Source organism: Acanthisitta chloris, unplaced genomic scaffold (genome assembly GCF_000695815.1).
Source record: "Acanthisitta chloris isolate BGI_N310 unplaced genomic scaffold, ASM69581v1 scaffold3721, whole genome shotgun sequence".
In the NCBI taxonomy this organism is placed as follows: domain Eukaryota; kingdom Metazoa; phylum Chordata; class Aves; order Passeriformes; family Acanthisittidae; genus Acanthisitta; species Acanthisitta chloris.
The window spans coordinates 193,711-205,648 of NW_008657536.1; the positions used below are offsets into that span (position 1 = coordinate 193,711).

The window sequence follows — 11,938 nt, forward strand, 5'->3', positions numbered from 1 at the left end:
GGGAGAACAGTAAAACTTGCTGGAAGATGATTTTTAGTGCTGCCTGTTCCTTCCAGCTGAAATTACTCAACGCAGGAGTTTGGTTAAATAAATGAATTACAGGAGAACAATGAATTTCAGTTGAAGGAAATCATTTCATTCTACCAAATATTCTTGTTTTTTTCAGGTACTGGCTTTAACATGGAGCCTGTAAAAGGTACAGACAGATAAAACCAGTATTAAAGGGGTTTTGTCACATCTCTCACTGCTGAGAGGTGTCACTCCATGTCAGCAGACATCTGCAAACTTCTTATTTTTTAAAGCATTTCTCAGCTAATACATCGCAGAGTTGACAGTCTCTGCATTTATTGTTCACTAATGATAATCATCATCATCTTAATGGAAGTGTTACCCAGTGTATGTGAAAAGTAATTATGTGCAACTTGCCTAAGTTGTATGACAGGCCATGTTTGGAGAGAAATGCTTTGTGCCACTAGGACTGCTCCTAGAAAAATGAAGTAGTACTTGTTTTAAAGTGAAAAATGTATACTTGGCACATTAAATGAATTGCTATCATCAAAGAAAAAGCTAATCTAATGCTAGCCCAAAATCTGAATATTCCTAGAGACATTAATTTTTCTCATCTTTTAAAGCCTATTTTGCCACAGCCACTTTGGTTTTTCTGAGACTGCCGTTAATATATGTATAATTTTACCTTCCCAAATGTCTAGTAAATCTGCCACAGTTTTGCTTATTTGCAAGGTATTGTGAGTGTTCAAAACCACAGCAAGTCAGATTTGACAGTTACTTGTGCCTAATGTGCTTTCACTTCCACAATCTGTCAGCACCTTTAGTCTCTCTAAGAGTCAGTAATGACCACACACATCCAAATGCATAATGAATTGTTCTTACTGCAAAAAATAGATATTAACTCATGTGTACCTAAAGTCAATGCAATTCGTCTTCCCTTTCCAATGGGTTGAAGTACATTTGTAAAGTGTTTCGGTTCATTAACAGTCAACTACGTGACTAAATGTCCACCCAGCTGAAAGGGACAACCCAGAAGTGCCTTTATATGCCAAAAATGAACCTTCCTGGTTTGTGTCAGACATAGTTCCACTAACAAAAGACATGAGTTAACATTCATCTAACTGCAGCTTACTAGAGGAAAATAACAGTTTTGCTGTAAGGGAGTTAATGAAGACAGCAATAATGTCTGCATAGAAGTTTTCTTCTTAAAGAAGAAACCAACAATAAATGATTTGATAGCTGGAGTGAACCTTTTCAGTGAAATGTGCTTCACTTAGAAAAAGGTAAAAAAAACCCCTCTAAGAGTACTAAGAATTTAATTTCTCAATACCACAACTGAAAGGCAATTGTAGACCCTGACGGTGCTACTGTCCTTTGTGTCTCTCCAAGGTACTGTACGTGCTCATGTAAGGGAAGTTAAATGTGCTCTGCTTTTAAGCCTGATGAAGTAGACCTGGGCAAGGCAAGCTGAATGCTTGACATCCCAGAGTAGCAATTTCTTTTGATGCAGTTACCTTTAGAGAGGCTATTGTTTTCGGTAAGATGCGCAGGGAAAGAGAGGTGAAACCATCAGTCAAGCCCCTGGATAACAGTGTAGTTTTAATTCCACATTAGGCTACTGGGGTATTTGGAAAATGTTAATCTGTCTAGGTGTAATGAGAAGTCTTTTCTAAAAGTTCTTGGGGAATGCAAAGTAATAATGAACACCTCAAACCCTAATTCCTTTCATTTTCTCTTGTTCTTGAACTTTTGGTCTTCTCTCCAACTCTCCATATAAGCCCCTGGATAACAGTGTAGTTTTAATTCCACATTAGGCTACTGGGGTATTTGGAAAATGTTAATCTGTCTAGGTGTAATGAGAAGTCTTTTCTAAAAGTTCTTGGGGAATGCAAAGTAATAATGAACACCTCAAACCCTAATTCCTTTCATTTTCTCTTGTTCTTGAACTTTTGGTCTTCTCTCCAACTCTCCATATTTTTCTAGCATCCTTCTGAAACACCCCTTTAAAACTTCAGCCTGAGGCTTTGGTGACAGAGAAGGCATAAAAATCAAAATGAATATATACCCACACTGTACTAAGTAGGATGAAGGTGAGTTTTAGGATTTAAATTTTTAAATCCACACCATCATGTCGCACTAGTTCTGCTACAGATTTGTTTGTTGCCTGAGTCATAAACTGCAACAACAACCCCAGGAGTAGGTGCAGGCCACTTGTTTCCCATTCATGTATTACACAGGGATTTGCTGACTTTACACACCCACTCATTTAAGAGGAATTTGTCATCCTATCGTTTCTATCTGGAGGTTTTAACAAAATATTAGCAACACCACTAAACCAGGAACCGATGCAGTTATTTGCTGCAAAATTCCACCACAAGTAACACCAGCAGTTAAATCGAACAGAATATACAGTTTGAAAAAAATTGCCTGTGTCTCAGAGGAAAGTTCCTGCCAGAAAATGTCAGTGCCATGCACACCCAGAGAGTAGGATTATCATTCTGACTAAAACCAGTGAAACCAAAGCTATACACTGAACCTTTCTCCCCCCAGCCTAAACAATTGACAAGGTGACAGGACATATAGTGACAGGACAAGGGCTAATAGTTTCAAACTAGAAGAATGTAGATATAAGGAAGAAGTTTTTCATGCTGGGTGTAGTGAGGCACTGGCACAGGCTGCCCAGAGATGCAGTGGATGCTCCATGCCTGGAAACATTCAGGGTCAGGCTGTGTGGGGCTCTGGGCACTCTGGTCTAGTAGATATCTCTGATCATTGCAGGGGAGTTGGACTAGCTGAATTTTAGAGGTCTCTTCCCATCCCAACTATTCTATGATCTGTTAGAACTGGCAACTGAGTCAATGTGTATCATTATCAGAAAACACAAAGAACAAATAAGAGTCTTCTTTGACACAGTGCAATGTATCTTTAAAAAAATGCATATAGTGATACTATAGTTTTTGACAATTCAGCACTTGTGTTACCTTGGCTCCCTAGAAATACACTACCTCTGGAATACTGAACAGTTGGCAGATCCCCTCCCCATAGGTGTCCTAAATACTGGTACACAGTGAAGCAGAAAGACATCAGCTTTTACTACCTTAAACCTGCTAGGTAAACCCTGCTGCCAATTACATGACATTCCCTGAAACATCTTAAGAATTTCTTTTTTTGTCACTGCCAATTATATGACATTTCCTAAAACATCTTAAGAATTTCTTTTTTTGTCTCAGAACTAGTCCTACTTTTGATCTTTTGTATCTCTCACATAAGCAAAAACTTGGCACACACTCCCATATCAGTGAAATAAATCCATTCTAGGAGTGACAGTAGCTCTGGGTACCTAAGCATGAGGATCATTATCGAGGCACAAAAGTGCTGTAGTGTTAAATACGTGTATGTTAAGGCTTTTGCATGAGTAAGAGTTACCTTGACCAACTCTTTGAATGAATTGTAGCACAACCACCATTCCTCTCCCTGTTTTTAGCCCTGCTTATGTCCTCAAGTCCACATACACCACAGCAATGTCACTCTTGGAAATCATTATTACAGCTGACAGAAGCTGATTGATTTAGCCAAATCATTGTAAGCTTGTTCAAGAGCATTAAAAAAGCTTTATATTGATTTAGCAATATAAGGTACTTTTAATCAGATTAAAGAGCATCATACAAGGTGGTTGTATCAATTTCACTGATCACTTTAGCAGGAGATCCAGTTAGACTGATGGATCAGATCAGCCTAACTGGATCACCCAGCAAACTGATCAGTGAAATTGATACACCTCTGTGTGTATGAAAAATATGTAAAATGTACAACTTGTTCCACAGATAAGAAACAGTTCCCATAAGGTATTTCTCATAGTTTTATATGCATCCTCTCAGGTTTCCCAAATTTATTGGACTGCCATATTTACTTCCCAAATTTCCCAGATAGCAAGATGTAAGTGGATGCTGTCTGGTTTTTTCCAGTACTTTGAGACCTACAGAGTGCTCTGATGATTGGTATGTGTACCATAAATCTGTCACTTCCTGAACGTAGCAGCCTTACTGCATGGCATATATCAAACTTCCAAGGAGGCTCACACTTTCAGCCTGTGTACCTCCACTGCAAAAGTATTCAGAGATTCCTACACAGGTCAGATAAATGTCCCCAGGTTCCTTTTAGACAAAATTTCTGACCAGGGAAATAAAATTGATATGGAAACCTTGAGGTATATTTCAGCCTTGCTATAGATCAGTGTTATAGAGTTCTCCCATTTTTGAATGTCACCACAGTCCATGAGTTCCAAGTGATTTTGACCCCAACAATCCCAACAGGGTAGGAGTAAGAGTAAAGCACATCAGATGAAAATGAAGATTTTTTAGGTTAACAAATACATTGACACATATATCTCTACTTGCAATTTTCCCAAACTGTAAGAAAACTCAGGCAAATCTCATTTTCAGACACTGCCTTGGTCACTCTGTTCCCCTGTAAGGTTTCCCAAGCAACTCTTGGGTAGCAGGATAACAAAGCTTTGTCACCACCTGTGAATTTCTGATTTGTGTATTCTCAGCATCCACAGAAGAAAATTTGTAACATGGCAGAAGTGGAGGAAGTAGATTCTTAATGGTTAATAACTCAGGATTTGTCACTTAGCTCTCTTCAAGAGATTGCCCAGGAACCCATTGTTTCATCTTCCAGCTGTTTCCCATCCAATTACTATTAAATTATTCATAAATTATTACCTAGTTTCTTCACATCCCTGCAATACTAATTGTAACAGTTTCAAAGTGCCTGTAACACTAGCTTTCAGGTTTCAAAAATGCACATAAGCAGCAGTAAAATATACCTGATGGATTAACAAAATTCAAATCCACAAAGAGTTTTCCTTTCTAATATAAACTCCAAAGACTCAACACTCCTTCTGGAACACAGAAATATCCCATTACCATTATTTGCTAGCACATCTATCCCTTTGAACACATGGAAATATAATATACAGTTAAAATAAAACCTAAATTCCTGGCATTTCAACCGTTTCCTAATAAGTGAGGCAAGTAAAAAAGATTTAATCAACATTTTTGAATGTTACAATAAATCCATTCAGTCTCTACATGAAACTGAGCAGGTAAAAACACAGGATGGTTTCATAACTGTTGCAGGAAAGAATAAATGAGCACACCTTGAGATAGTAACTAATCAAAGTGTAAGTACTGTGCCATTAGTGGGTGAGCTGCTAATTGTTCAAAAAGCAGTAAAACTCATTGGAGGCTAAAAAAAATAATGAACAAATAAACACTATTTGGAATTTTATTGTGAGGAAAATAGCACTAAGCATAACTCTGGGAAAAAAAAACCCCACAGATTCATATATACCAAAAGGAAAATCTCAGTATTCATAAAGCGAGTTCACTCAAGTAAATGTAATTGAGAGCTGAGCATTTACTTTTCCAAAATGGATCATGAAAATGTCTAGTGTGAGGGAAGCACAGACATTCTGCAGATCCAGGCCCTCGTGCTGCACCAGGACCATTAAAACCACATGAATTATTTTGTCAAACTGCTTTGGAAGTTCAGAGCTGGTCTTAAAATAGTAATTTATCTCAAACTTAGTATGAACAAGGCTACTTTATTCTCTTTAAACCTTAATTAGTGTACTTAAAATGTAAGTTGCGTTATCAAAGATAATTAATCATATTTTAGGGTGGTGTATTTTGAGCTTTAAATCCACTTACATTCTGCTGCTTGGTATAATCTTGTGCCCATCTCTAAACCATGTCACTTGGGGTCTTGGATAGCTGAGGATGTGTGGGAAGTTCAGAACTGCAGCTTGTCCTTCAGTCACTGTTTTTTTCTGGTCTGTGTCCAGGAAATTTCCCATGTCTGCGAAGAAAAAAAACTGATACTCAGAGCCCTGGAAGTTCTTGTCTTTCTCTCCATTTCTTTTTCAGCAGAGAAATGTGTTTCTCAACAGCCACTGGCATTGCTATAATTAGTCTACAGGACACTATGGATCATGGGGCAGTTCTGATTTACACAGATCTGGAGGAGGATAAGGCAGGAGGCAAACCCAAGTGTTTCAGTGTGTCCTGCATGCCCTGGTGTTCTTTAGCAATAACTCAGTGGTTTTAACTGACAGTGACATTTTAATGGAGGTTTGCTTGGTTTGGGCTTGGTTATTTTTAGATAAATCCCTGTACAATAAAGAAAGAAACTCCTGCAATGCAAAGGAATGCTCACGGTGAAGAGAAATTTATCAGTTTTTTTGGTCATCATTTTGTTCTCCATCACTGCACAGATGGACAAGCAGCTGCAGCACTGCAGTCAGGCCAGAGGATGGTCAAACCTATGCAAGAAAGCCACTATGGCCAAATGGTACCAAAGTAATAAGGCCACAGTTGTGCTGCGAGCTACTAGTTTTTTTGGCACTACACTATGATTTCAGCAGAGCATCCTTGATCTCTGACATTTATAAAGGCATCACTAGCCTTAAGAGCAGCTTTTAACAAAAATGTTAATGGGAGAAAGGAAACTACCATTGCAGAACCTCTGCCTCTGAAGGCTTTATTTCACAGGCAAGTTCACATATCCAGGGAGTCCTTGGAAATAGTCAGTGAATATTTTCTTCTTGTTTTTCTTTTGCCTTCTGTACAACGTTCCTACCCATTATAATAAACAGGGCTGTAGGCTCTTACTTATTCACCCTCCAAAGAACTTCTATGCATTTTAAATTGATTTCAACTAAGAAGCTGACACACACAAACAGAGAACTATTCTGGCTTCTGTCACTGAATTCCCTTTTCTTTCTTTTAAGGACCACAGGGTTCTCCACAAGTTCTGTGCTGCAGAGAGGGATGCAGAGGACACAGAAAAGAGAAGACTATCAGGTCTGTGGACAGCAGGAGATGAGAAGAGACAGAACAAGAGCAGAAATTAAAAACACATGGTATTTTAAAGAAGCTTTAATCATCTTTGTGATTTTCAAGTTATTTATTCAGACATAATCAGCATTGTACTTCCTCTGTTGCTCCATATTCCTTACAACTGTAATCAGATCAGCTACTTGAAAAGAAGTTTCAAGCCGTGTAGGTGGATCTAATTAACTTCACTGTCGTATGGTTATTCCACTTTTCACAATCCCAGAGTTTTTAAGCCCCTTCTGTAATTAAGATTTACTCAGCAGTTCTCTCCCAAATATCTGTTCCCATTCAGTTAGGTAATATGTTAGCATGTGTTGAGAATCCTTTTTAAATTATTGAACAGGTTCCCTGCTACTTCAGCTATCTGGGACATGGCAAATACCTCAGATCTTCCTAGTGCACATTATAATTATAGCTTTCAATTTTTCACTAGAGATCTTGAGCTGAAGTGTTTTGGGAAGTATCCTCTTTCCACTGGCAAAAACAGTTCATTTCCTCAGTTACATCTCGAACATACAATTCCCTGTGACTCCTGATCACTGGCTAAGCTGATTTAGGAACCCCTTGGAATGTTGCTTTCTGATAGGTTTTCAAGAATAACCAAAGAGTAAAATATGGTAAAATATCAGGAATTTCATTCTATCCACACAGCTTAAATCAATTAATTTAGATCAAAAATGCTAAAATACAGAAAACAATCAGTGGCTAACCTGGGTATGGGGGAAAGGGAATATTTAAAACTTATGGAACACTTTCATCTGCAAGAATAAAGTGCAAATCTGACTGGCAATGTCACTATAGAAGCCAAGTATGACGTTGCAGATTCAAGACCAAAGGTCTTCCAAGTCATATAAGATCCATTTTGCTTTGTCTCAATGTCTTTATCAGTGAAAACAAATAAATAAATGAATAAATAGACCACTTAATTCAGACAGAGACTCTTACAAGAGCTTTTTAGCCTTGTTCAGCAATGCAGATCTACAAATTAAGTGATGGGGGAAACTAAAACTGAAGAAAAGCAAACAATTGCACTTCTTCCTCTCTCCAGAACAATAAAACACATACACAAACCACCCCAGAGAAACAAAACACTTCACTGCAAATCTTCCCCTCGTTCAGAGGGGAATAAAGCTGTCTTTTCAGGAGACAGAATTCTTCAGCAGCAGCAGCAAGGTAAAGTATTCCTGTGTCTCCTTCTAACTATTATTCCCACAAGTACTTCCTCAGGAATTGCTCCCTCCACTATGTCATTACCACTGCTAGTACAGCTGTGTGGGAATCAGAGAGGGAAGAGAGGGGAAAGAGCTACTTTAACAACCCAACAAAATAATTGTTGCTTTTTAAAAAAAATTGGAGAAGTTTCCCAGCCCACAGCTGCACAAACAACTTCTCCTGCTGAGCCTAAAGGGATGGTGTGCTACACTGCAAGACAAGAGTGGGAACAATTTGTGGGATGGAGGAGGAAATGGGTCCATTTTTCTCTGGTACTGCTACCAAAGCCTTTGTCCCCTGAAACCACACCTGGAGATGCAGATTCAGAGGCATCCAGGCTCCTCTGATGGCTCACTGCTGCAGGACAAGACACACCTCACCCTCACCTTCCCCTGCTTCATCTTCCCCTCCTACCCTTGTTGGACTCTTACTTGTGGTCACCTGCAGCAGATCCTCTGTGACCTGATACAGTCACTAAAACTGAAGAAAAGTACTTGGGAAAGCACTTGCAAGGGTTTGACACATATCAGAGTGACACAGTGTCACCAGACAGCAGGGGCATAAGGCTTGGTAGAAGGCAGGGAAAGAAAAACCCATTTTAGCAGCAGTTTATTTATATTTTAGCTCCCAGAAGCTCTGAAACAATAGAGAGATCAAACATCAAACTACTGATGTTACTGACATTACAGATACAGTAACATAATCTACTGTAATGCAGTAAACTGATGAACACGATACCAAAACTTACATAATGCCCTTTGCAACTGGTTTTCTTTTAAAACACAGGAAATTCCATGTAATTTCCCTCACTGACACACTGATTAACTTGACTTAGTTCCTTCAAATTGAGTTTCTAATAAATAATTCACTTTCTCTAAATTCCACTTACCAAGTGACATTTCTTACCACTGAATTTCCACTTACTGACCCTGAGGAGGAGAAATGTGATCCTTGTAGACTTCTTAGATGCAGTATACAAATCTGTCTCTTTTTAATTTTTTTATGCTTTTACTTTGAAAAAAGAATAAGGCTTAATTTTATCATTATTTCCAAGTAAGCTATTTGGAGTATATTTTCTATATGTTAGCTAAAAAAAGAAAATTAAGAGTATGTGATCATTTCTTATGTCATGTTCACTAGCACTAACTCCTGAGAAAACCAACTTACCCTTTCCAAATGGCACTTGGATAGCAAAAATTCTGCACAGTCCAAGCTAAAGTTGTGCAAACATTGGAGGCTTTGCTTCAAACATGCGTAGAGAACAGACTTTTAAAGTACTGCTAGCAAGGCTTTTGTTGTGAAACAACTGCAGTGTGAGGACCAAAGGGAATGGTCATAAACTGAGACAGGGAAGATTCAGATTAGATATTAGAAAAGAATTTTCCTTGTCAGGGTGTTCAGGCACTGGAATATTGCCCAGGGAGGTGGTGGAGTCACCATCCCTGGAAATATTTAAGAGACATCTAGATCAGACACTGAAGGATATGGTTTAGGGCTCAGGAGTTACAGCAGTGACAGGTTAATGGTTGGACTTGATTAACTTAGAGGTCTCCTCCAACCTTGATGATTCTATGAACTGCTGATTATGTATTACAAGATTATGATCCGAAATCTTCATGGCACTATCTACAAGATATGGTTTTCTTTAAGATATTCTCTGCTGTCCTCTGGGCTGGTTTTTGTCATTGTTTTGATTGATGGCTTTGTGCCAGGTGGCCTTGCTTAATCCCTGTGTATTCAAGGAAAGGTATAATAGTTTTCTCACGCTACAGTTATCAGCTCAAAGCTTGTTCTAAAGACTTAATGTTGCACCACCTGGAGCTGCTTCCCAGTAGATAAGCAGAGTATGAAACTTCTTGTGATGCAATAATTCAAAAATGTATTAAACGTGACATCTAATACCTTTTCAGACTAGCAAATGCTATTGGTATGTTGTTTCTTTACCCACAAAAGAAGTTGGTTAGCTAAAGAATAACTTCCATGCACACATACATGCCACTTGGACTTCAGATCTCCTCTGCAGCAGTGCCCCCATCCTATTCCGGACGATGCACTGGTAGAAGCCACCATCAGACCTCTGCAGAGCTGGGATGATGTACCTATGAGACAAAATGCAGAATTATAGATAGATATTGGAATGAACATAGAATTACATCATTGGCAAAATGCACTTCTTCCTGTTTTACACATTGTCTTAAATGCTTCTTGTACTTTTCCTTAAAAACAGCATTTTCAGATAATCTCTGAACTTTGGCTAGAGGATTATCTGTGATACACAGATTAATAAAAAAACAAAGCAAGAAATACATGAAATATGTTTCAGCCGTAAGTTCTACTTATGAAAAATACCAGGTATATCCAAAAATGCTCTTGAAACACAGACATTCGTTTCCTTGGTTTTCTCTCCCCTCATTTGTAAGGTAAAGCAGCCTGGGAATGTGGGCAGAGGAGACACAAGAGAACTGCAACCTAAACGTAGGCATTAGGAAGACTTGCAAGAAATATCAAAGCCTTCCAATGAGAAAAGAATGGTTACTACACTGTGTGACCACTGTAAGTCAGAGGAATACTGGAAACGACTCCGTGTGCCATAGATTGTATTTGTTCTGCCCTTTGCTGTGCTTAAGCAGTCACTTAGTCTATTAATGCTCACCTTCCTCACTCAACTGTATCTGATTACTCAACATGAGAATGAGCTGATAGGCACAGTTTTAATGTGAATAAAACACATGAATAATAGAGATAATCCTGCATTAAACAAACATTAATCAAAAGCACAGATTCCCCCAGTCACCTTCAGGAGATATTAGGGTAGGATTAATGAAAGTCTTTATGAAAGATAAGGAAAAGTAAAATACTGAATTTTAATCTTCAAAATTTAATTCCACCAAAAGAAAGCATCTCTTCTTATACTCACATCTACTGCACACACCCACACAGAGCTTAATATCTGAACAGGATCAGCCAGCATAAAAACACAGGAGGTAGAAGAAGCCAGTGGAAGTGATAAATACAGGCTATAATCACTGTATCTCAAGTATAATAAATACACGACAGCAAATAGGTCAGATAACCCAATACAGGGAATTAAAACAGTCCCTGGGATTCCAAGGAGAGCCTGGATGCCTAAGGGCACACACTGGAGGCACTGGTGCTGTCTGAGTGCCTAACTGACTACCTGTGACCTCCTTTGGAGCAACTGGGAAATCTCCTCCAGTGATGATGGCAATTTGCCCCAGGAAGACAAGCAAGACTCAAACCCATGCCCTGGGAGTCCCAGTAAACCCAGCAAGCAGCACACAAATGGTTGGTGGCCAGTGAGTAGCCAACTGACCTAGCCATGGTCCCTCCTGCCCCATGAGCACAGGAAACAGAGAGAGAAACAGGTGAAAATACAAAGCACAGGATAGAAATCAATAGGACATAAGGCTTCCCTAGTTCCTCACAGATTAATTTCCTTCTCTGCCAGGCAGATGATTGTTGTAAAACAGCATTATTAAAAAAAAGAAATGGGAAAAAAATGGAAAGATTCTGACAAATAAATATTGAAAATTAATTTTTACAGTTCATTTTAGCAAATGTTTTATAGCTTAAAAACCTTTCTTCCTCCCACAAAGATTTACTATCATACTTGGCTAACATTTATTGCATTGGCTTTTCTATTAAATAAAGCCAAAATTAAAGGCTTCTTTCTTGGGTATTCATCTGCACCAGGACAGTAATGCAGAGTTAGTTTTGCTGCCACGAGGACAAAACAAATCAATTAGATCAGAACTGTCCTACTTTGGTTTTCTTTTCTGACTTATTAATGTTTCAGC

General features: G+C 38.6%; 1 protein-coding gene across 1 annotated transcript in view; it reads right to left on the reverse strand.

The window, feature by feature from the left end:
* LOC103811750 (protein sidekick-1) overlaps window positions 1-11,938 on the reverse strand; it is a gene marked incomplete at both ends in the record, with an annotated part of 206,731 nt that overhangs the window by 190,759 nt on the left and 4,034 nt on the right. Inside the window, 2 exons of the mRNA XM_009084741.1 lie at window positions 5,724-5,871; window positions 10,113-10,219. Coding sequence (XP_009082989.1) covers window positions 5,724-5,871; window positions 10,113-10,219 — 255 coding nt within the window. The remainder of the gene's footprint in view (window positions 1-5,723; window positions 5,872-10,112; window positions 10,220-11,938) is intronic.